The 23,301-nt window shown below is 43.6% G+C and overlaps 1 protein-coding gene across 1 annotated transcript; it reads left to right on the plus strand.

Moving 5' to 3' along the window:
- The first annotated feature begins 15,585 nt into the window (after positions 1–15,585).
- On the plus strand, positions 15,586–22,076 carry LOC128322367 (P2Y purinoceptor 1-like). Its single transcript, XM_053243487.1, has 3 exons — positions 15,586–15,661; positions 18,302–18,587; positions 19,601–22,076. The coding sequence occupies exons 1-3, from the start codon at positions 15,586–15,588 to the stop codon at positions 20,157–20,159; spliced, it is 921 nt and encodes a 306-aa protein (XP_053099462.1). The 3' UTR covers positions 20,160–22,076.
- The last annotated feature ends 1,225 nt before the right edge of the window (positions 22,077–23,301 follow it).

Genomic DNA, 23,301 nt, shown 5'->3' on the forward strand with positions numbered 1-23,301 from the left:
GGGGCAGTTGTGGTGGTGAACTAGAGGTGCAGATGCTCTGCACCTGGTTCAACTAGTTTGAAATATTACATTTGGCTTATAAATTAAAAGGGGCAAGTTTAGGAATTCAGTTTAACTTCAGTTTAGGAATTCCACTTCAGTTTAAGAATTCCACTATGGACCAGACTCCAGCCCTAAACCTTTCTCACTTGTTATTGATAGTGGCTGACATCCAAACGAATGCTGCACTAATGCAATGAACAAAGATACACACATAGCAATAGCAATAGCACTTACATTTATATACCGCTCTATAGCCGGAGCTCTCTAAGCGGTTTACAATGATTTTTTTTTTAGCATATTGCCCCCAACATTCTGGGTACATGCAAGAAGGTCACTCAGCAGATGCTCAAAGTTGCTCAATTTCTTGTGTTCTCAGTCCACTTATGAAAGCATTGTGTTTGCGCAACAAGACTAGTAGGTAGCTTTGCATCATTTCCTGCAACATATGTGAACTGAGGAAAAGGAAGTGTGCCCACAGGCTGCACAAGCACATCTTGATGCCTTGGTACAACACTAGTCTGGAATGAATGTCCCTGATTTAGCAGGACTAACTAGGGCGACATCCTTGCACTAGTACAACATGTTTGCACAAGTGCAGTGTTAGTCTGGATATCAGCAGTACTGTATCTATTTGGCGTTTTTTCCAGCAAGAAAGCAAGTTCTTTGACCTGCAAGACAAGTGAGTAAGGGTCCTTCCAAAAGGCAGTAATTCACAGGATGTGAAAAGTTTTTGTGCAGTTTACTAACCCTCCACATACTTACACAGGCTTCTATCTTCCTCGGCAAGAACTCATGCTCTGTTCCAACGTCCAGCATTTTGTGCAATTTCCACAGTGTCACCTTCTGGCCAGCAATTGCTTTCTGAGAAGGGCTGATTCCATCTTCCATACTACAGAAAAGCAGTAATGCAAGAGGGGTCAATTTTTCTCGGAAAACAAGAGCTTGCTGGCAGGTGGCGCTGTGGAAATTGTGTGAGGTCCCTGTTGGGCGTCTTAACAGAGTGTGAGTTCTCCCTGGGAAGGAGGCCTGAAGCCAGCATGAGTACATGGAATGTGAGTGAAGTCATGCTTAGAACTTGCACAAGAGCTTTTCACATCCTGCCGTATGCTGCCATCTGGAAGGATCCTAAGAGTGGGCATTTCCCTTCAAAAGAGGGAACTAGAGAAGCTGGGATATCCAGGGGCAGGTCAAACTCTCACTCAGTGGCAGTCCTTTATTTCCTGCCATGTAAATGACTAGTCTAGTCACCACCACTCCTTCCCATGGAGGAAAAGTCAAGTGCTGCACCCGGGGCCAGTTTAGATTCTAAATGGCGAAGGTTGTGTTCCATTATCTCCCAGTTGGAGTACAGATGCTTTTGTTGTATATTAAAAACATTACATAGGAATCTGCTGCCTAGTATGTTTGGATAAGAGAAGAGGAGTATAAACATCTAATTAAACAAGATGCTAAGGGAAACTCTTTGTTTAACAGTGTATGTGACACTTTTTTCAGGCTCTTTGAGCCTAAAATAAACGCCTGTGTGGGCATGTCACATCATGGGAGGAGGCATATTTACTTGTTGAACAAACGCCCTGCTGTATAAGCCCACCATCTAACTCAATCGGGTCCTGTGACCTTGTACATGGAATGAGGGTGGTTGTCTAGCTTGGAGATCTGAGCCCTACTCACACGTTCTGTTCCGTGCACATTAAAATGAACACATGTACAGTCAGTCACTAAGTGGCGCAGCGGGGAAATGCTTGACTAACAAGCCGAATGTTGCTAGTTCGAATCCCCACTGGCACTATATTGGGCAGCAGTGATATAGGAAGATGCTGAAAGGCATCATCTCATACTGTGTGGGCAATGATAACCGCCCCCTGTATTCTACCAAAGAAAAACCACAGGACTCTGTGGGCGCCAGGAGTCAAAATTGACTTGATGGCACACTTTACAGTCATTCACACAAAAACATGGACACCTGAATGCATGTACAACATAATGTCTTAATAGGGCTTATGCATTTTTGTTTTTAAAACCTGTTTAAAGAGTCACATTTCCATGGCAAAGCAAGAACACTCTCCCATTGGGTGAGGTGATAATGACATAGGAAGCTGCCTTATATCAAGTCAGACCATTGGTCCATCTAGTTCAGTATTGTCTACACAGACTGGCAGCGGCTTCTCCAAGGTTGCAGGCAGGAATCTCTCAGCCCTATCTTGGAGATGTGGGGAGCAGGGGGACAACTTGGAACCTTATGCATGCAAGCATACAGATGCTCTTCCCAGAGCAGCCCCATCTCCTAAGGGGAATACCTTACGCTGCTCACACATGTAGTCTCCCATTCAGAAGCAAATGAGGATGGACCCTGCTTAGCAAAGGAGACCATTCATGCTTGCTACCACAAGATCAGCTCTCCTCCCTCAGCATTGCTCAACAGGCCTAGTCATTTTTTTCTGCGACTTCTTGTGCACCAATTCCATAAAACAACTAAAAAAGGGTTAGGAAATTCAGGAAATCTGCCATTTGCAGATTCCTGCATGACAGCATGTTTGTTTGCTAGCAAGGAAGATTACATGGGGGTGGTGGAGATGAGAGGACTGAAGAGAACAGGCTTAGAGTTGGGCCAGGACTGGGAAGACCCAAGGTCATATCCCTGTTCAGCCATGGAACTCACTGGGTGACTCTGGGCCAATCACTTCTCTCTCAGGGGTGTAAATATAACCCTGTACACAGCTCTGTGTACAGAGATTATACCAAAGAAAACCACAGGGCTCTGTGGGTGCCAGGAGCCGACGGCACACTTTACCTTTACCTTACACAGCTCTGGACTCTGTGGAGGAAGAACATGATACAAATGTAGTTAGTAAGTAAGTAAGTAAGTACATCCATCAATCAGTAAATAAAAAACCTGGTTTGTTTGTTTGTTTGTATGCTGCCCCAAACTTCCATCTCTGGGCAGCTCACAACAACACGAAAAGTTAAAACACAGAAATAAAAACCTTGCAACAGTTTAAAACCACAATTAAATTAAAAGGCTTGGATGAAAAGGTAGGTCTTTAAGAAAAATTTTTAAGTTGTCAAAGATGAGGAGGCTCTCATCTCGACAAGGAGTGCATTCCAGAGTCTCAGGGCAGCAACAGAGAAGGCCCGCCCCCTGTAGCCACCAGATGAACTCAACCCCCGCCCCATATGGCATGCCAATATGGGTGGAAAACACTTTGATTTGATCTTTCTCCCCCCCCCGCCTTTTCGAAGGGAGTGACTGTGTGGATTAGGAAGGGGGAGCAAACACTGGCTGGCCAGTGACCCCCTGCTCTCTTTGTCTTCACCCCTGGAAAAAGCTGAGAAGGGCTTGAGTCAAGGCTGGTGAAATCATCCCTGCCCCACCCCCAAGGAAGGAGAAATATCTTGAAAATAAAGGGCAACCATTACACCTCAATGCCACGTACTGAGTTTTTACCCGCCAATCTGTGTCTAACAGCTGTATGACAGGCAGCGCTCAGTAGGTGATTTTGGCCAACATTTGGAGATTAGAACATCACCACTTGAAGTTCTGGCTGTCATGCAGACAGCCAGAACATCAACAGGTGCTGCTGCTTCCACCTTCATATGCTAGATAAAATTGTACCTGTTGAATGTCTGCCTGTCACACAACCGTTAAAAATCTTGGGCCCGCTGTCTCTTATAAGGAACTCAGTGGCCCCTTCCCCTCTGAGGTTCAAGGTTGGTGGGTGTAAAAGCACTGAGGCCTAGCAGTTCTGAGGCAAAATGAAGCAAATGAAATAAAAATGTCAAATACAAAAGTATCAAAAGAATTAATTGTGTTTATGGTAACTGCTGCCAGGTTACCTATAGCCAAACATTGGAAAAATCAAACCATGACAATGGACATCTGGTATAAGAGTTGATGACATATCACAATCTCAGAAAAGTTAACCCATATTATTTGGTCCTGTTCAAACCAGACTACAAATGATGCTTTCTATGTTATAGGGTCAGATTTTATTCTCTACACCAAATCTTTTGGTTGTTTTCCTTCTTTAGACAATATTAGAGTTTGGATGGATTGATGAATCAGGGTTTGTTGTATTATGTTTTGCTGTTTCTGCTTGGAACAATGTTGTTCAGCGTTGTAAATTTGTTTTAATAAAGAGATCTGGTAATGCTGTTTTTTTAAAAAACATAACAATGTTGGAGGGAATAAACATTGTAAAAGTTATTTGTACTAACAGTGACATGGTCCTGACGCATGAAAAACACATTTCCCACTGAACAACTTTTCGTTTCTCATAGTATCTACCCAGGCTTTCTGTCAATTCTTTCCTTAGCAACTCATACAATTATTTTTTCCAGTGTATTTTTTTGCTGTACTCTTACACAATGGTAAGTATGTAATAGTAAGTACGTATAAACCACTAGAACCGTTTGGATTTTTCAGAATCACTGTGGTTTGGGTCACATTATGACAGGAAACTCCACGCACTATACCCACTCACCAGGCCTCAAAGAAAGACAGCAAGTGTGATATCACAGCACAGTCAATATGGCTGCTGCTTGTTTTTAGCCAAAAACCAGGCCAAATAGGAACTCCAAGGCAAGCCTTCATTTCAGCTGCCTATGAGCAGCTTTCAGAAGAAGAAGAAAACACCAGGTGACTTGTAATCACTTTCTCGTGAGAACTGAACAATTTAAAAAAGAAAAAGAAGAAAGGAGATATTTCCATTTGCAGCCTTTGGCTGGGTACCCCTTTCATCTTCCTGGACATACAGAATCCAGCATGATCTTTTGCCCTCCATTGCATTTGGCATCCCATGGATGAAGGAAAGGGTAGCAGCCAAAGGCTGCAATACATTCTAAATAGATAAAAATAGACATGTCTCCACACAGCACAAAATTTACTTATAGATACCATTAAATTACTAGATGTGGTGATGGATAGGTCTGCCAGTAGCGATTAGCCTTGACTGAGGAATGGAACATTCATCTTCAGAGGCAGTTTATCTCTCACGACTAGATGCCAGAAAGAAAGAGGATCTGGTCATATTTTTTCTTGCCCTACTTGCCAGCTTTGCATTGTCAGCTCCTCATGACTGGCCCTGGGACAAACAAATGACAGAGAATAGCCATTGCAATGCATTGTTCTTTCTGAGTTGCATTTCCAAATGATTACTGGAATGCATTAAGCTCAGTGTAGTTGGTTACTTGCATGTTAAACTGGTTCACACAACCATTAAAATCAGGGTAGGACTAGCACTTGGTAGGGTTGCAATGAAGGTCTTGGAAAGGATATTTTGATGCCGTGACGTGTCTCTATACCTACATAGATTAGAATCGTTTGGACAGTGGTTTTCCCCGTGACATTCTATGGATGCGAAAGCTGGACTTTGAAGAAGCAAGATAGAAAAAGCATTGACACTTTTGAACTTTGGTGCTGGAGAAGACTTTTGAGAATACCATAGACAGCCAGGAAAACAAACCAATGGATCATAGAACAAATCAATCCAGAATTTTCACTCGAGGCACAGCTTCCATCTCTGCAGCAGCAGCTCCATATGTCCCTCCGGGTCCCTAAGAACTGTGCATCATGCCAGCCAATGGATTCTAAAAGTCATTTAGAAATTCAATGCATTCCTATGGCCATTTGGAAGGAAGCAATGCATTACAAAGGCCATTCTTTGTCATTCATTTTGGTACCATACTAATCCAAATAGAAGATGACTGAATTTAAGACAATTCCCTTAAAAATACAGGTTAAATGAAGACTATACCTTTATTTACCTGAAAGAAAGCAGGCTCTGAATTTAACATAGCCCTCTGCTTTCTAATATAAAAGAACTTGGGGCGGGTGGAGAATCTAGTCTTGGATTCGGGTAAACACGGTATGTTCTGTTAGCCACTGTTAGAATGCTGGACTGAATTGTCCTCATTTCCTGTTCTAGCTGAATTTAGTACATTTAAATGAAACAACTAGATACTTAAAAGATCTGGGGCCTGGGTCCACAGTCCCCGCTTTGATAACTAAACTCAATCATACCCCACAAGAATAATCATGTATTTTTCTTTAGGTCTCTATTATAATGCAGCATATTTATTTTATTATTTTGTGCCATATAATGTGGAAACAGCAGAGAGCAAGGTGAGGTTGGGGACAGAGGCGTATCTAGGGAAAATAGCACCTAGGGCAAGCACTGAAATTGCGCCCCCTGTCCAAACACCTGACACCCATCTTTCAGATAGCTTTACTATAAAATCAGCTCAAAAATACAAGTCAAGCTCATTAATCTTTTAATATTTCAAAAACTATTTAGCAGTGGATGTAGCCAGACCAAAAAATGCTGGAAAATTACAAATTTCAGTATGCTGGGGCTCATTAAATACCCAAATACTATGTGGAGGTGTACTTCAGAAACTAAACAGAAGTGCCTGTCTAATTTTCTACTATGCATTGTAGCATCACTATTACATAAGTTTTAAAAATAAATGGAGAATTTGACTTTCTCCAGATACTCTGAAAATAATTAAAGGATATGCAGAGTAAACTGTGTCACTGCTTGGAATATATCCTAGTATTTCAGAAAGACAGTTAAAATGAGAGAAAGAGAGTAAGAAACTCCCAGTGGGCCTTAATACTAAGGATTTCACACTGATTCAAAGACTCCTCATTAATAGCCATGTTATTAAGACATCACATTTAACTCACTTATTATAAGAAGCAAAGTAAGAGCAAATGAATACAATCCTAGCTCATAAGCTTCAGCTCAGTATTCACAAGCCCTGATTCTCTGTACATAGTGTCAATCTGAATATGTGTACAGTGACTTATATTATATTCGTGTTTTTTTAAAAAAGAAATTTACTTGTAGCCCCTTCAGGGGGCTTCCTAAAAGCTGTAGGAGGTCTGCAAAGGTTCCCCCTCCCCCCACTGGCCTCTAGGGCCTCGCAGGGACCATTTGAGCATGTGCGGTGGCCATTAAAAGAATTTTTTTTTAAAAAAAAGGCCACTGAAAACAAAATGGCCTCCGTGCATGCTCAAATGGTCTCTGCAAGGCCTGGCATGGCCTAGGGCCTCACAGAGGCCATTTGAGCATGCACAGTGGCCATTCTGTTTTTGGCAGCCATTTAAATTTTTTTTAAAAAATGGCATCCCCCTTCAAGTGGTGCCCGGGGCACGTGCCCTGCCTGCCCTACCCTAGATAAGCCCCTGGTTGGGGAGCTCTCTCCCCTGCTCTGTGCAGGTGCCTCCATGGTTGCACTTCCTTGCTGGAAGAAGTCATGGAGGAGGGAGTTGGCTGATGAGATTTGGGGCTCTGAGCAAATCATTGGGGACCTGCACCCCATGGGCCACCCCCTAGTGTCACTCTTGCAATTGCATGTTCTTGTCCGGTTCATGCAGTTTCTATTCACCTTCTCTACATCCATGGTTCCTGGGTGTCAGTTTAGTTTGTAACCCCCTTGGGACGGGGACTTGTCCTCTCATTTCTTGTAAGGTGACTGTAGGGGAATCCTCAAGGTGGAGCCAATCGCCACAGGTAAATGCAGTGAGCTTCATGTCAGGGCTTCTCCTGCCTGGGTCTTACAGGGAGGACCTTATCAGAAGAAGGAGACATCAATATGCCCACCAGGAAGTGTTCACACCGGCCACAGCAGGGAGATGTTGCCTCACCATCAACAGACAGCGTAGCTTCTGTTGGAGATGGAGTTCCAGTGCATAAACTTTTTACACCAGATTGGCTTTTTTAAAGCCAAGTTTTGGGTTACGGCCTATTTGACCCACGAGTATACCCCTCAGGAGGTATCCTAATGACCACTAGGGGCATTGGGAGTAGAGATAGTGAGAAACGGTCTCCCTAACTGTTCTACCTGTCTCTACTCTATGACCCCTGATATTGCTCTTCAGGTATTTCCTGTTGAGTCTCAAAATCCCTTCCTTTCCTCTTAGAGAGCAGATGGAAACATCTCTTTCTCTCCCTACCTATTCATTATGCAGCTCTTTAGATTAGGGTTAGGTCTTTCCTATCTAAAAGTGTACTTCACCAATAAATACTTAGTATTTATTCTACAAGAATCTCCATGTGTCTTCTCGAAATAGCTGCAACACCTAAACTCTGCAACTTCTCTGTAACTGGAGTGGGTGCCTTCCTTTGTGCCCTGCTGATTATCTGCTGGGGGGTAAAAAAATTAACAACCCCCAACAGCTTCACAGGGTCGGGAGCAGCTCTCGTGAGAGCTCTAGGTGGGATTTCACGGGATATGCCCCAGCTGTCAGAAGCTATATAAGAGAGGACTAGCCAGTGATGAGGGGCCAGTCTAAAAGGAGGGCTTGGTGTGGAAGGATCTCTGGGGTGCTAACTGAGCCTTGCGGGGTAGCAATACTAGGGTGGGGCTGGTGAATGGAGCAAGCCCTCCTGTAAGCCTCAAAAGCCAAAAACTCTGAGGCCACCTCAACCTTCTCTGGCAGCAGAAGGCGGATCGCAGAGACATGCACACATAGATGGCACAATAACTTCTGGCTCTTGCTATTCTGATTATGATGGCTTTGGTCTCAACTAGCATGGCACATCCTATGTCTCAATATAGACTCATTGCTTCTCAGCCTCCCTGCCTCCTCACTGCTGCCAAAGCACGCGTTAATGCCAGAAATAGCCTCGTTCCAGGCACTTACTTCCTTGCTGCAATGACCAAAAATATTATAAGCAGAGGCTGATACTGATAAACAATTGCATGTGGGTTTCCTCTGATTCTTTACATTATTTGAAATTCTTCTTTTCAGATAAAGGAAAACTTTAAAAGAAAGCTAATGGTCTGTGTTCTGGCTTCAAAGGCCATCAGTGCCAGGGGTGCAGCTATAATTGAGTGGATAGGTACAAAGAACCCACCCACCCCCAGCGCCTGAAGGTCCCCCAGCTCCACCCCTCCCTATTTTCTTCATTATCTCCCTCACTCCAAGGGGCCACTGGGGAGAGGGATTATGATGGACCCCCTCTCCCCTAACTACATCCCTGATCAGTGCTGAGAAGTTCCTGATGCCATAAGTCTAAGAAAGCATCCCTTTTAAGACTACTCTTGGCTCAATCACAGATGACAGGATTGTGTATATACAGTACGTTGAGTGCTTTACAGGACAGATAGTGGTGTGCACTGGGGTCATGGATCTCCAAGCCCTTCAGCTCTCCTTGGTTTCCCCTGGAGTGCTTATGAACGTAGGAAGCTGCCTTATCCTGAGTCACACCATTGGTCCTCCTAGTTCAGTGTTGCCTGCACGGACTGTCAGTGGCTCTCCAAGGTTTCAGACAAGGGTCTCTCCCAGCCCTACCTGGAGATGCCTGGGATTGAACCTGGGACCTCTGCATGCAAAACAGATACTCTTCCACTGAGCTATGGCCCCATCCTTGCTTCTCTGCATCATATTTGCTATGCCCTGATAGTAACAGCAAGCCCAGCAGTCCATAGACTACCAGTGGAGATCCTCTAGCATTGCCAAAGAATGTGGGCAAAACCAATACCCCCATTCACCAAACAATCTTGATGCATATGTCCTTGCCTCTGGTTGCCAAGATGTTTGCAGCAGCCAAGGCCAGCAGAGGCAGAGCTGGCCACGGGAGAAAGGGGCCTCTTATGTTCAGCTAGGAAAGAAGGAGGGAGCAGGTGGCCTGCTGAGGACCTAACTGCCCCTAACTTTCACACTGTCTGGGGGCTGTAGTCAGGTGCGCTTAGCCTCCTGGCTTAAATATTTTTTAAAATTGTATTGTAGTTTGTATTTTGTTTTTCTTCTTCTTCCCCTTTTGGTCTGTTGTGATTTCATGTGTTATGAGTTTTTATTTGATGTTTTAATGCTGTATTGTGAACTGCCCAGAGAGCAATTTGTTATGGGGTGGCTAACAAATAAAGTTGTTATCATCATCATCATCATCATCATCATCATCATCATCTCTAAACATTTCAGATTGCAGCAGCTTCTTTCCCCGATTTCATGCTAGAAGCAGACCTGCACAACTTTTGATTCACCAAACTAACCACAGTGCACCACATCCTCTGCAAGATGAACCACAGAACAGAGCTAGTTCTGTTGGAGATGTTACACCTCTCCCACCATGGTTTCAACTAGCATGTCAAGCTGCAATGAACAGCATGCTTCCTCACCAAAAAGGAAAAGGAACTGAGAATCATACATGGAGATCAGAAATATTTTCTCAAGATTCACTGAAGTGTCTCTACAAGACACTTGTAGAGTGTTTTATATCCGGGCTTTTTAAAAGGAAAATTTGAAACAGTGATATATGATGGTAATTTTTGCACACAGTACATGCTGCCCTCACACACCTGTGCATTCTGATTATTATAAATTAATTCTGCTGATGATCAAAGACAATTTCCTCCAGTGCCTTTCATAAGGTCTGGACACCAACACATAGATAAGAAAAACAAATTTTCATGAACATCCTTAAGTATGATCTACTACAATTTAGCTTCAAATATTAGGAACATATGAAGCTGCCTTATACCATGTCAAACCACTGATCCACCTAGGTTAGTATTGTCTACAGTGACTAGCAGCAGCTCTACAAGATTTCAGGAAGGAGTCTCTTTGAGCCCTACCTGGAGATACCAGAGAGTGACCAGGGACCATCTGCATGCAAGCAGATGCTCTATCACTGATACAGCCTCATCCTTAAGGGGAATATCTTACAGCAGACAGCAATCACATGTAGTCACCCATCCATAAGGACAAAGAACAGCCCTGCTAGATCAAGCCCAAGACCTATCTGGTCCAGCATCCTGTTTCACACAGTGGCCCACCGGATGTCTCTGAGAAATCCACAGGCAAGAGTTACGGGGCATGCCCTCTCTCCCGCTCTTGCTCCCCTGCAACTGGTATTGAGAGGCATTCTGCTTCTGAGGTTGGAGGTGACCCATAGCCACCAGACTAGTAGCCATTGATAGACCTGCACTCCACGAATTTGCCTAAGCCCCCTTTCACTCTCTTTCCTAACGATCCCTAGCATGGAATTGAACTTTTTCAAAGCTTCCGTGCACTGAATTGACACCTTCAACAAGCTCTCCACTACAACTCCAAGATCTCTCTCCTGGTCAGTCACTCTCCTGGTCAGTCAGCTCAGATCCCATTGGTGTATATGTGAAGTTGGGGTGGTGGTGCCCCAATATGCATTACTTTACACTTGCTTACACTGAACTGCATTTGCCATTTTTTTCACCCACCTACCCAGTTTGGAGAAAGTCTTTTGGAGCTCCTCACAATCTGCTTTGGATTTCACTACCCTAAATAGTTTAGTGTCATCTGCAAATTTGGCCACTTCAGTGCTTGACCCAGTTTCTAGATCATTTATGAACAAGTTAAAGAGCACTGGTCCCAGTACAGATCCCTGGGGGATCTCACTTGTTACTTCCCTCCATTGTGAAAACTCCCCCACCCCAGTAATGGCACATTTTGTGTCAGTTGCACATTGTGGGGCAGAGGGACCCTGACTGATATTATGGGCCCAACAAGGCTTCTCCAAGGTCATGGCAGAGATACATGATTGTAGGACTATGAGGCTGTAAGGAATATAATGGTGAAAGCTTTTTATTTGCTTCTTTGTCTACTCCCTAACCTTAAACAGTTTCAGGGCGGTGACTCCATCTTAGTTTCTAGGAGCAGCATAAATGACAAAGAGAAGGTGATCAAAGTATTACTTGCCCATGTATTATATTCACAGTCCCATCACTTTGGCCCCTGCCCCTGTAGTCCAGTCATTCTAGGTTCGTTTTAGCAAAGAGTGAGGGAGGGATCCCAAAAGTTTTGAAAACTGGTATAGATGCCAAGGACAGTGTTGTAAGTAACATACTAGAAGTACCAAACAGTCCGAGTTGGGCATCAACCACCATCTTGGGGAAATGGTGGCCAAAAATCATTTCCCACATATATATCACAAACCCTAGCTCTGATGGGAAAATATTAAATATGAAAATGGTAGAGCATCAAATTCTCTATAAAATATGAAATTCAGTGTAGAATTTAACTAACAAATTTGCCATAAAATGTTCCAAAACTTTCTAAGGATCATATAGAAATTATGAATGCACCAATATCAATAATGAAAATAACAGAAGTAATAAATCAAAGCAAAGCCAATAAAGCACCAGGGCCCGATGGGTTACCAGCTTCGTACTACAAATCTTTTAAAGATCAAATATTACAGCCTTTACAATGGACAATGAATGATATTTTGCAAAGAGGAATTATGCCGGAATCTTGGAAGTATGCCAATATTGCAGTAATTCCAAAACCGGATCAAGATTTAACGCAAGTCAAGAACTACAGGCCAATCTCACTCTTAAATAATGATTATAAACTTTTTGCTGCCATTTTGGCAAGGCGAATGAAGGTTGTATTAAAACTTTTTATTCATGAAGATCAAGCAGGCTTTTTGCCAAAACGGCAATTAAGGGATAATGTGAGAACAGTTTTGAATGTATTGGAGTATTAAGAAAAACACAATGATAAACAGATAGCTATGATCTTTCTGGACGCAGAGAAAGCATTTGATAACGTCTCCTGGCGGTTTATGTGGAGGCTACTGGATGTAATGGGAGTTGTTAATAATTTTATTAGGGCTATTAAGACAATATATTCGGAGCAATATGCTAAAATTATTATAAATGGGGAACTATTAGATAATTGTAAAATACAAAAAGGAACTAGACAAGGCTGTCCACTTTCCCCTTTACTTTTTATATTAGTTCTGGAAGTGCTCTGTAGAAATATAAGAGAAGATGATCAAATACAAGGCCCGAAAGTTGGGAAACAGGAGTATAAACTTTGAGCCTTTGCGGATGATGTAGTGTTTTTTCTAGAAAATCCATTAGAGAAGATCGGAAGACTCTTGGAAAAAATACAACAATTTGGCCAACTGGCCGGGTTTTATATAAATAAGATTAAAATGAAGGTGTTGACAAAAAATATGGACCAGAAATCTAATGATAGATTTTTTTTGAAATAAGTGAACTGAAAGTGGAGAAGAAAATTAATACTTGGGCATCTGGTTGACAAACAAAAACTCTTTGTTGTTTTAAAATAATTATACCAAAATATGGAATACAGTAAAAACTGACTTGCAAAGATGGACTAGAATGAACTTATCTTTAATGGGAAGAATTTCAGTTGTGAAGATGAATGTTTTACCTAAAATGCTGTTTCTTTTTCAGACTATTTCTATAATTAACACCTTAACTTGTTTCAAGCAAAGGCAAAAGGACATAACCAAATTTGTTTGGCAAGGGGAAAGACCAAGAATTAAATTTAAAAATTTAACAGATGCTAAAGAAAGAGGTGGTCTTACCCTGCCAGATTTAAGGTTGTATTTTGATGCTGTTTGTTTGACGTGGTTAAAAGAATGGATAACATTAAAAAATCCCAGAATACTTGATCTGGAAGGATTTGATAGAAGGTTTGGATGGCATTCATATCTGTGGTATGATAAAAGTAAAGTGCATAAAGATTTTCTTAATCACTATGTAAGAAGGAGTCTAATGAGAGTGTGGGTAAAATATAAAAAATGGTTGGAATTTAAAACTCCATTATGGCTATCCCCAATTGAAGCTTTAGCACGTAAAGAGATAAATATGCAACCGGAATGGGGTACCTATAGGGATTTGTTATGTTTCCAAGAAAAGGGCTGTAAGTTAAAAAAAACCTAATTGAAGTACAAAATTTGGTTAGTAACTGGTTTCAGTACCATCAGTTAAATGAAATTTATAAGAAGGATCTTAAAGTTGGATTTGAGGATCAAATGTCGAGATCTGAGAAGGAGCTGTGTGAAAATGATGAAAAATTAGTTTCTAAGATGTATAAACTGCTGCTTCTGGAGGAGACAAGAGATGAAGTGGTTAAAACGACTATGATAAAATGGGCTTAAGATGTGGGTCATAATATAGATATGGCAGCTTGGGAAAAATTATGGAAAATGGATTTAAAGTTCACTGCATGTTATACTTTTAAAGAAAATTATTACAAGATGATGTACAGGTGGTATTTGACACTCAAAAAATTAGCATTAATGTATAAAAATGTTCCAAACAAATGTTGGAAATGTGGACACTGTGAAGAAACTTTTTTTCATATGTGGTGTGAATGTTTTAAAGAAGATTGGAAACCATTCTTACTATACTTAAAGAACTATTTTTCTAATATCGATTTTTCAGCAGGGTTTGAAATTTAGTAATAATAGCAGGTCGGGTAGAGTAAAATTGAGTTTGTAATGTGTAGGATATATGTTTTGAATTATTATAGCAATGGTTGATTTGTATAGTTAATGAATCGCACAGATTGGTGAGCGGGAAGTCAATATTTACTTAATTAGATGTAATGGGATTGTTAAGATATTGTAAAAACCAATAAAATTTTAAAAAGCAAAAACAATTTTGCCATAAAATGAAGGTTTATGTGAAATGGTGCTCCATGGCAACTCTGCCGTCCCTGCTTTTGGTCTGTAGTTCACTTATGTCAACTTTTCTTGCAGAACTGAATATAAATAAAATTAAACAGCATGACATTTACTATTAGTTGCAAGAAGTCAAATGTTGGCTGTCATTGGCCATGTTGGACTTTACTTCTTTGTTTGAAGACATTTTTGAAGTGGTGGGGAGATGTCATTCTGGTCAACATCATCTTCATGATCTTCAGACAAAGTTGGTGGGTTTGCATTAAGGTACGGGTGTTCGTGACATATCCAGCTTATCTAACGTTGCAGTCTGGACCACATCCTTTCGAACAATTAATACTGGTAGTTTTCAACCTCTTAATCTCCAACCATTATTGAGGTAGTTTTCAATCTCAAAGACCAGAATTTTTGTTTGTTTGTTTGTTTATGCCATGCCACTGCCGAACTACTTCGTATACTCAGAAAGCACATACTCCATTGAAAAGAGAATGTGGGAAAGGCGCAAGGTCAGAGCAAGGTCAGAACCAAGGTTCAGCAGTTTGTGGGGGCTATGCTTGTAAAGGGGAAGTGGGTGAGGATTCCCTTTTACAAGCACAGGTGTGTGGGGATCATTCTAAAGGCTGCTAAAGGCCTTTACCAGTCTGGTGGTGGCCGTACCACCACTGCTAGAAGGCCCCCAGCATGCCCCAGCAATCTGCCCAGCCATGCAGCTTGGCTCTAATACTGACATTGATTGGCCTCCACGCATGCACAGAGGCCAGACAATGTCGGTATCAGAGCCCCGCTGCATTGTGCAGCTGGGCGGTCTGCTGCGGAGCTCTGGAGGCCTTCTAGCAGTGGCGGTATGGCCACTGTCAGACCAGTAAGGGCCTTTAGAAGCCTTTTGGAACTCGTTCGCCTCGGACTGGGCCCGGTTTGCTTTGATCATGGTCCGAACCACATCTGTTTGGGTTTGTGATTGAACCATCGAACCAGCCTGGTTTGAGTGTGCACCAATCCGTGCACACCCCTACCCTCTTCTTTCCCACGGCTGTTGAGCAAAGTCCCTTCCCTTTGCTTGGCAGCCACCACACTGGCAATGAAGTACCACCAAGTCCTTCACACAGTTCCAAATTCCAATATGGTCACCATGCCAGTCCACCAGCCCAGGCTGTGGCAGGCAGCTGAGAGTGACTGTGATCTGCGCTGGGTGCCAAGTGTGACCTCTGCTTTGGAGACAGAGGAGGAGTGGGGAAAGAAATACGTGGGATGGGAATGTGTTAACTTAAGTTGTGTGTTGAAATATTTCTGCTAATGCATATTTGCATAAATATACCTGTTTTATATTCTTACATTCTTGTGAGTTCAGTTGCTGTTTGTGTCCTCAAGAACCCATGTGTGTCACAGTGTGTGTGGGGGGATGATACTTAACCAGCGTGATGTAGTGGTTAGAGTGCTGGACTAGGACGGGGAGACCAGAGTTCAAATCCCCAATCAGCCATGAAACTAGCTGGGTGACTCTGGGCCAGCCACTTCTCTCTCAGCTTAACCTACTTCACAGGGTTGTTGTGAAAGACAAACTCAGGTATGTAGTACATCGCTCTCGGCTCCTTGGAGGAAAAGCGGGATATAAATGTAAAATAATAATAATAGTAAATAATAAATAATAATAAAAATTAAAAATTAAATTAAATTAAATTTAAAAAGCAATGAGCATGTGGAGTACACAGTTAACAATCAATGGCGAGACACTTGGACAGGTTAGCATTAGAAGAGGCATTTTCCAAGGGGACTCACTATCCCCTCTGTTGTTTGTAATCGCCATGACCCCACTTTCACAAATACTAAACAAAACAGGCCTCAGATACCAAACATCTAAAACATCAAGTCAAATAAACCATCTGCTGTACATGGACGATCTGAAGTTGTATGGAAAGTCCCAGTCAGAAATCGAATCACTGCTAAACACTGTCCATATATTCAGTAGCGATATAGCAGTGGAGTTTGGACTAGACAAGTGTGCTGCATTAATAATGAACAGAGGGAAAATAAGAAAAACAGAAGGAATAGAACTGCCCAATGGAAGCAAGATCAAGCACCTGGAAGAGAAAGAACATTACAAATACTTGGGCATTCTCCAGTCTGATAACATTGCACAAACCGAAGTTAAAAGAAAAATTGGAAGTGAATACATCAGGAGAGTTAGAAAAATCCTCAAGTCCAAACTCAATGGCAGGAACAACATACAAGCCATAAACACCTGGGCTATACCTATTATCAGATACACTGCAGGAATAATAGACTGGACCCAGGCAGAGCTAGAGACAATAGATCGTAAGACCAGGAAAATCATGACCATCAATCATGCTCTCAACCCCCTCAGTGATGTCGATAGGCTCTACGTCCCTCGCAGCTCAGGTGGAAGAGGAATTCTGCAAGTCCATCAAACAGTAGAGGAGGAGAAAAGAGGCCTTGAAGAATATATCAAGGACAGTGAAGAAGATGCATTTCAAATGGTCAATAATGCGAAACTATTCAACACCAATGAAAGAAAGCAGGCCTACAAGAAAGAACAAGTCAAGAACTGAGCAGAAAAATGGAAAAATAAGCCACTGCATGGTCAATATTTGCACAATATAAGTGGAAAATCAGACATCACCAAGACCTGGCAATGGCTTAAGAATGGCAACTTGAAGAAAGAAATAGAGGGTTTAATACTGGCTGCACAAGAACAGGCACTAAGAACAAATGCAATAAGAGCAAAAGTCGAAAAATCCACAACAAACAGCAAGTGCCGCCTTTGTAAAGAAGCAGATGAAACAGTGGACCACCTGATCAGCTGTTGTAAGAAGATCGCACAGACTGACTACAAACAAAGGCATGACAAAGTAGCAGGGATGATACACTGGAACATCTGCAAAAAATACAAGCTACCTATAGCCACAAATTGGTGGGACCATAAAATTGAAAAAGCTGAAGAAAATGAAGATGCAAAAATATTATGGGACTTGCGACTACAAACAGACAAACATCTGCCACACAATACACCAGATATAACTGTAGTCGAGAAGAAAGAAAAACAAGTGAAAATAATCAACATAGCAATACCAGGGGATAGCAGAATCGAAGAAAAAGAAATAGAAAAAATCACCAAATACAAAGATCTACAAATTGAAATTGAAAGGCTGTGGCAGAAAAAGACCAAAATAATCCCAGTGGTCATTGGCGCCCTGGGTGCAGTTCCAGAAGACCTTGAAGAGCACCTCAACACCATAGGGGCCACAGAAATCACCATCAGCCAATTACAAAAAGCAGCTTTACTGGGAACAGCCTATATTCTGCGACAATATCTATAACAATTGACAATAAAATTCAGCCATCCTAGGTCCTTGGGAAGGACTCGATGTTTGCATAAAACAAACCAGTCAATAACACCTGTCTGACTGTGTAAAATAATAAAACAACAACAACAACAACAACAACAACAACTTGCAAATCAGAGCAGGCAGGGGCAGGCACCAGGAACATCTTTGCAAGAGCAATGAAATCATGAAACAGTTTTTTGTTGTTGTTTTCAAAGAATAATAAGTGCAAAGCAGAATTCTGGGCTGTTGGGAACAGAAGCGTTGAACTCCAGATAAGAAGAGGAGGAGGAGCACGTGGGGAGAATCAGCATCTCTGCAAAAGCAGTGGCACGCAACGCCAGTTTATTGTAGGTGTTGTCGATGCTGTTTTAAAGGAAAACTTCAGAGCAGGGGTGCGAGGCACTTGGGGCTTTCTGGCCGCGCTAGCAGCTGCCCACTCCCGTCTTCTTCCCGTCCTTTTCTTTGTCTCCGACTTGCACTTTCGCTCTCCAGCTCGGCTCCTCCCTGCGATCCAGCCTCTCCTCGGCCACCCACCGCCTCCTTCGCTCCTCCTTTCCAGCCCGGTCCCGTCTCGCTTGCCCTGTGTCGAAATCTCGACCCTCGACGGCAGCCTCGCAGCAGCCCCGGAGGAGCTCCAGTCCGAGCAGGCGGCTCCTACCGCGCCGAAACACGGCAGGCGCCTCGACCTCCCCACCAGCACGTCGGAAGGGCGGCTGCTGTGCCTTCCAGCCCAGGACGAGTCAAGTTGGCGCGAGCGGGACGCAAGTACCAAGCCGCTGTCCGTGGTGGGGTCCATCCTGTACCCTCTTCCTCCCCCGATCTTCCCCTGATCCCCCCCCCCCCCGCACTTCAAGGGGCTGCTGCTGCTGCCTGTCACTAACTCCGTCGACGAAAATCCTTATCCTCTGGCAGCCTTCTCCAGACTGCTTCCAATCCCACCCCCGTAAATCTCTCCTGGAAATTTAACTGCTCCTTGTCTCCCCTTTGAATTCCCTCCTGGGCCCCGCATCGATCCCAGATGACGAGACTGCCCAAGTCTTTAGTTCTCATCGTGGTGAGTTGCTAAGAGCCGTTGTGTCCATCCTCAGAGCCTTCTTCAGCAGGCTTCCTCTGGGGCTCACCAGTGCAGTCTCCTTTCCCACCAGTTCCTCTGGAAAGCCAGAGAGTAGACCCATCCTGAGTGGGCATGCCCTCTGCCCCAGCTGCGTCATTCCCCCTGGAAGGATCCTCTTCCCAAGATTCCTGACTTTTGCCCAACTACAGCTTCATCATTATGGACTTGCAGAAAGGAACACAGGAGACCACCTTGGCCAACTCTACTGAGAACTTTGGACTCTCGTGCCCCGTGAACACGGATTTCACCCAGTGGTTCTTGCCCTGTGTTTACCTGGTGGTCTCCTTGCTGGGGCTGTTGGGAAATGGACTGGGCTTGTGGAATCTGTGCATGACCTCTCAGAAGAGCAACTGGAGTGCCCTTAGCGTGCTGATGTGTAACTTAGGGGTGGCCGATTTGCTGTATGTGGTTACTCTGCCCTTCTTGGTGTCGTACTATCTCCAGGGCAGTGTGTGGATGTTTAGCAGAGACTGGTGCAGGATGACTCGGGCCCTCTTCCACCTCAACCTTTATGCCAGTATCGGCTTTCTGACTTGCATCAGCGTGCATCGTTACCTGGGCATTGTACATCCTCTGAGGATGCTGGGGAGATGCCAGACACTCGGCCCTTCTCTCTCTCTTAGCATCCTGGTCTGGGGCTGGGTCATCATTCAGATCTCTCCTGATTTCATTTTCAGCAAAATGGACCACGCGGGGAACAAGTGCCATGACACGACCGAGCACAAGCACCTGGATAGTTACCTGCCCTATACCCTGGCCATAACGGTGACCGGCTTTGTTGTCCCTTTCATCATCATTACTGGATGCTACTGCCATGTGGTCATGGTCCTCTGGAGGAACAGAAACATGGACCCCAAACTCAAGCAGAGGAGTATAAAGCTGGCGGTGCTGGTGATGGTGCTTTTTTCGGTCTGTTTCCTACCCTATCACATCTTCAGGAACCTTAACTTGTTGTCCCGAAAGTGGCAACTCCAGGGATTCTGCACGCAGACTTTAAAAAATATCTATGTCTCCTATCAAGTGACTCGAGGCTTGGCCAGCCTCAACAGTGCTTTGAACCCCCTGCTGTACCTACTGGCCAGTGAGGAAATTGTGACACACTTACGGACCTTCAGTCAAAGGGTTGGGCAGAGCCTGGGCTCTCTTTTGCGAAGCCCAACCCGGCAAGATTTCAACCAAAATAAATTAAGCATTGTGCTCAATGAAGAATGTGAGGAGGTGTCTGATGATCTCTGAGGAGACTGAACAGGGATGTAGCTCAGTGGGAGAATACATGCTTTGTTCAACCACTGGCATCTCCTGGCAGGGCTGGGAAAGACCCTTGTCTGGAATCCGGACATGCTGCTGCTAGTCAGTGTGGGGTGGACAATGCTGAGCTTGATGGAGCAGTGTTCTGACTCAGTTGGAAGCAGCTCCACAGATATGAATGCACTGATTAGAAACAAAAATTGGCATAGCTGAGATGCTTCCCTTCTGGGTAGCATCCTTTTCTCTCTGACTGGAGAGAGAGAACAGTTTTCAAAACAGTTGACAATGAAGCATTAATGCAGTGTTTTTTCTTCCGCTGACACCTCAGGGCAAACAGGCTTTACAGGTCTTTGAAACCAGGGTGTGGTCAGAGGGCATGGTCTAAGGGCACAGGATGCAGCCTCTTTGCTGAAGCTAAGTAGGTCTGGGTTGGATCAGTGCCTGGATAGGAGATGGGCTGAGAACCCCTTGCTGGCCTCCTTGAGTTCTATGGAAGAAAGATGACATGTACAGGAAATAGCTAAATATGAGAACTGTGGTAATGCAAGGGTGAATATGCATTTTTAGGGGTTTTTTTAAAAAGCAAAAATATTGTCTTTTTATTTCTGCTGCACTGCAAAATAATTTTATGTACACATTATATACAATTGTTTTACAAATTAGAAGGAAGGAAGGAAGGAAGGAAGGAAGGAAGGAAGGAAGGAAGAGAAAGAAAGAAAGAAAGAAAGATGCTCAACATTAATAGTAAGAGCCCCTAGTGGCGCAGTGGTAAAACTGCTGCCCTGTAACCAGAAGGTTACAAGTTCGATCCTGACCAGGGGCTCAAGGTTGACTCAGCCTTCCATCCTTCCGAGGTCGGTAAAATGAGTACCCAGAATGTTGGGGGCAATATGCTACATCATTGTAAACCGCTTAGAGAGCTCTGGCTATAGAGCGGTATATAAATGTAAGTGCTATTGCTATTGCTATTGCTAATACTGTAGCAGTATGTTACTGAAACAGAAGGAATTATCAACAGGCGTACAATGCACAGCTAAATGTTATAGTCCCATACCATTGTTCTTCACCTGGAGCTTTTTCAGACGGTGACTTTACCACGACTTTACTTTGGGAGGGTGGGTGTGCGTTCACCTGTCGGCCAGATTTACCCCAAAGTCCATGTGATATTTCAGAGAGCACTTAACACAGGATTCAAGTTTCCCCTTCCGTATTGGAACCTAGCCTGATTTATGTCCGGGGTAAAAAAAATCCGCTTTTTGCGTTGGAGTATCCGTTATACCCCAAACTCTCAGTAAAGCCTTGTGGTAACCCCACGGTAAAGCCTGCTATCTGAAAAGCCTCCTGCATTATCCATTTACTCCGTTTTATAGCCCTACACCTGTTTGTTTATTATAGGCTTTCTCACTATGGCTACAATCCTTTGCAGCTGGGCTGTTCAGATCCTACTGAAGCCAATGAGACTTAAGCCGCCTAACTATATCGAGGGTTGCAATAGTCTATGTTTGTAGATAACCAATTCTTTGTGAAGAACGGTAGGAACCACAACAGGACCTATATCCAGATACGTTTAGTATATGCCTCCTTCAGTTGCCTGTTAAAATGTTCATTTTTCCTTCCATCCTAAAGATAGCATGCCAAGGCCATTCAAAATGGCAACTATTATAAGATTCAGGACTTTGAGCACTTTAATGTCTTGCCATAGGAAGCTGATTTCAATCCACTGCCATTCCTTGTCATGTGATGAATGCATGTGGAAATAGAAACACTTATGGGAGTTCTTTTTTTTTAAAAGGCCCAGCAATATATGGCAAATAATTATTGTGTCCTGGCAACCAGGCAAGGAAGCTTTGCAAAAGTTGGTATTTCTTTGTTTTTAGGCCACCAATAAAGTAACTAATTGAGGTGTGTGAGAACTGGTACTTGAGGCTGGAAACTTGTGGACTTGTTTGCAGAGGTGCACCTAGCTAATTTTGGAGCCTGGACCTACAGGCCTTTGGCATCCCCCCACCTCCCCTGCAAATTAAGCATCATCATGCTCTGCCGGGCGACCACCCCACCTGGGAGAGACTCACGAGGATTTGGGGGAGCCCAGGGGCTGTGGAGGCCCCTTGGACTTCAGCCTGGAAGTCCAGGGGTAAGAGCGCCTTGGCTTGTTTGTGAGGTTGAGTTCAGGTGTTACACTGCATCACAATGTGCTCCGAAGTATACCCTGAAGTGACAATACCCATTAAAGTAGTTTAATGTCATGTGAATGACAGTATGGATGGTGACCACTGTGGAAAAAGATAATTGTGCTGGAATCATTTCCTCATTCATAAAAATTCCTTTGGTGTTTATGACAAGATTTTAAAATGCAGCCTTAAATCTTTCTCTGCAATGGTTGCAGACAGATAAAGAGGTTTTATTTTAGGCTGGCTTGTGGGCATTGCTTAACAGCTTGCAGGGATTCTCAAACTGGGGACCCCAGTTGTTGTGGGACTACAGCTCCCATAATCCCCAGCCACAATGGCCAAAGCAGGAGTGTAGCTATAACTGAGCGGATGGGTTCAAAGAACACGGGGCCCCCAGCTCCACCCCTCCCTATTTTCTTCATTATCTCTCTCCCTCACTCCGAGGGGCGGCCAGGGAGAGGGGCAAGCACAGGCCCCCTCTCCGCTAGCTATGCCCCTGGGCCAAAGGAATACAACAGAAAGGACTGGACGGAATCAGAAACCTCTCGGGCAGAGCTGCACAACTTCAGCCCTCCAGCTTTATTGGACTGCAACTCCCACCATCCCTGACTACTGGCCACTGCGATTGGGGTGATGGGAGTCATAGTCCAAAAACAGCTGGAGGGCCATATTTGTGCAGCCCTGCTCCAGGGCAAATTTCAGAAGGGAGCTCTCAAGCCAAGTTGTTATCACAAGTAGATTGCCACTAGCCTGTCTGGTGCAGAGCAAACCTTGTCACCATCACCCAGAACAAGGTTTTTAAAAAGTGATAAGTGATAAGTGATAACATATAACTTATACACCACAGCTTAATTTTTTTACCAGTAAAATGAACTAGGCTTGCTATATTCTGACTTTCCAAATCTGGGTGCCTAATCTGCATATTATGTAAATAGGCTTGAAAATAATTTTTGAGCAGA

Source organism: Hemicordylus capensis, chromosome 4, assembly GCF_027244095.1.
Source record: "Hemicordylus capensis ecotype Gifberg chromosome 4, rHemCap1.1.pri, whole genome shotgun sequence".
Taxonomy (NCBI): domain Eukaryota; kingdom Metazoa; phylum Chordata; class Lepidosauria; order Squamata; family Cordylidae; genus Hemicordylus; species Hemicordylus capensis.

What these genes read in the sequence shown, in the direction of transcription:
- LOC128322367 (XM_053243487.1), top strand. Translation starts at nt 15,586, where the DNA reads ATGGTCACCATGCCAGTCCACCAGCCCAGGCTGTGGCAGGCAGCTGAG. An exon ending in TGATCTGCGCTGGGTGCCAA is followed by an intron (nt 15,662 to 18,301) that starts GTGTGACCTCTG and finishes TTCGCTCTCCAG; the next exon opens with CTCGGCTCCTCCCTGCGATC. An exon ending in GACGCAAGTACCAAGCCGCT is followed by an intron (nt 18,588 to 19,600) that starts GTCCGTGGTGGG and finishes TTTCATTTTCAG; the next exon opens with CAAAATGGACCACGCGGGGA.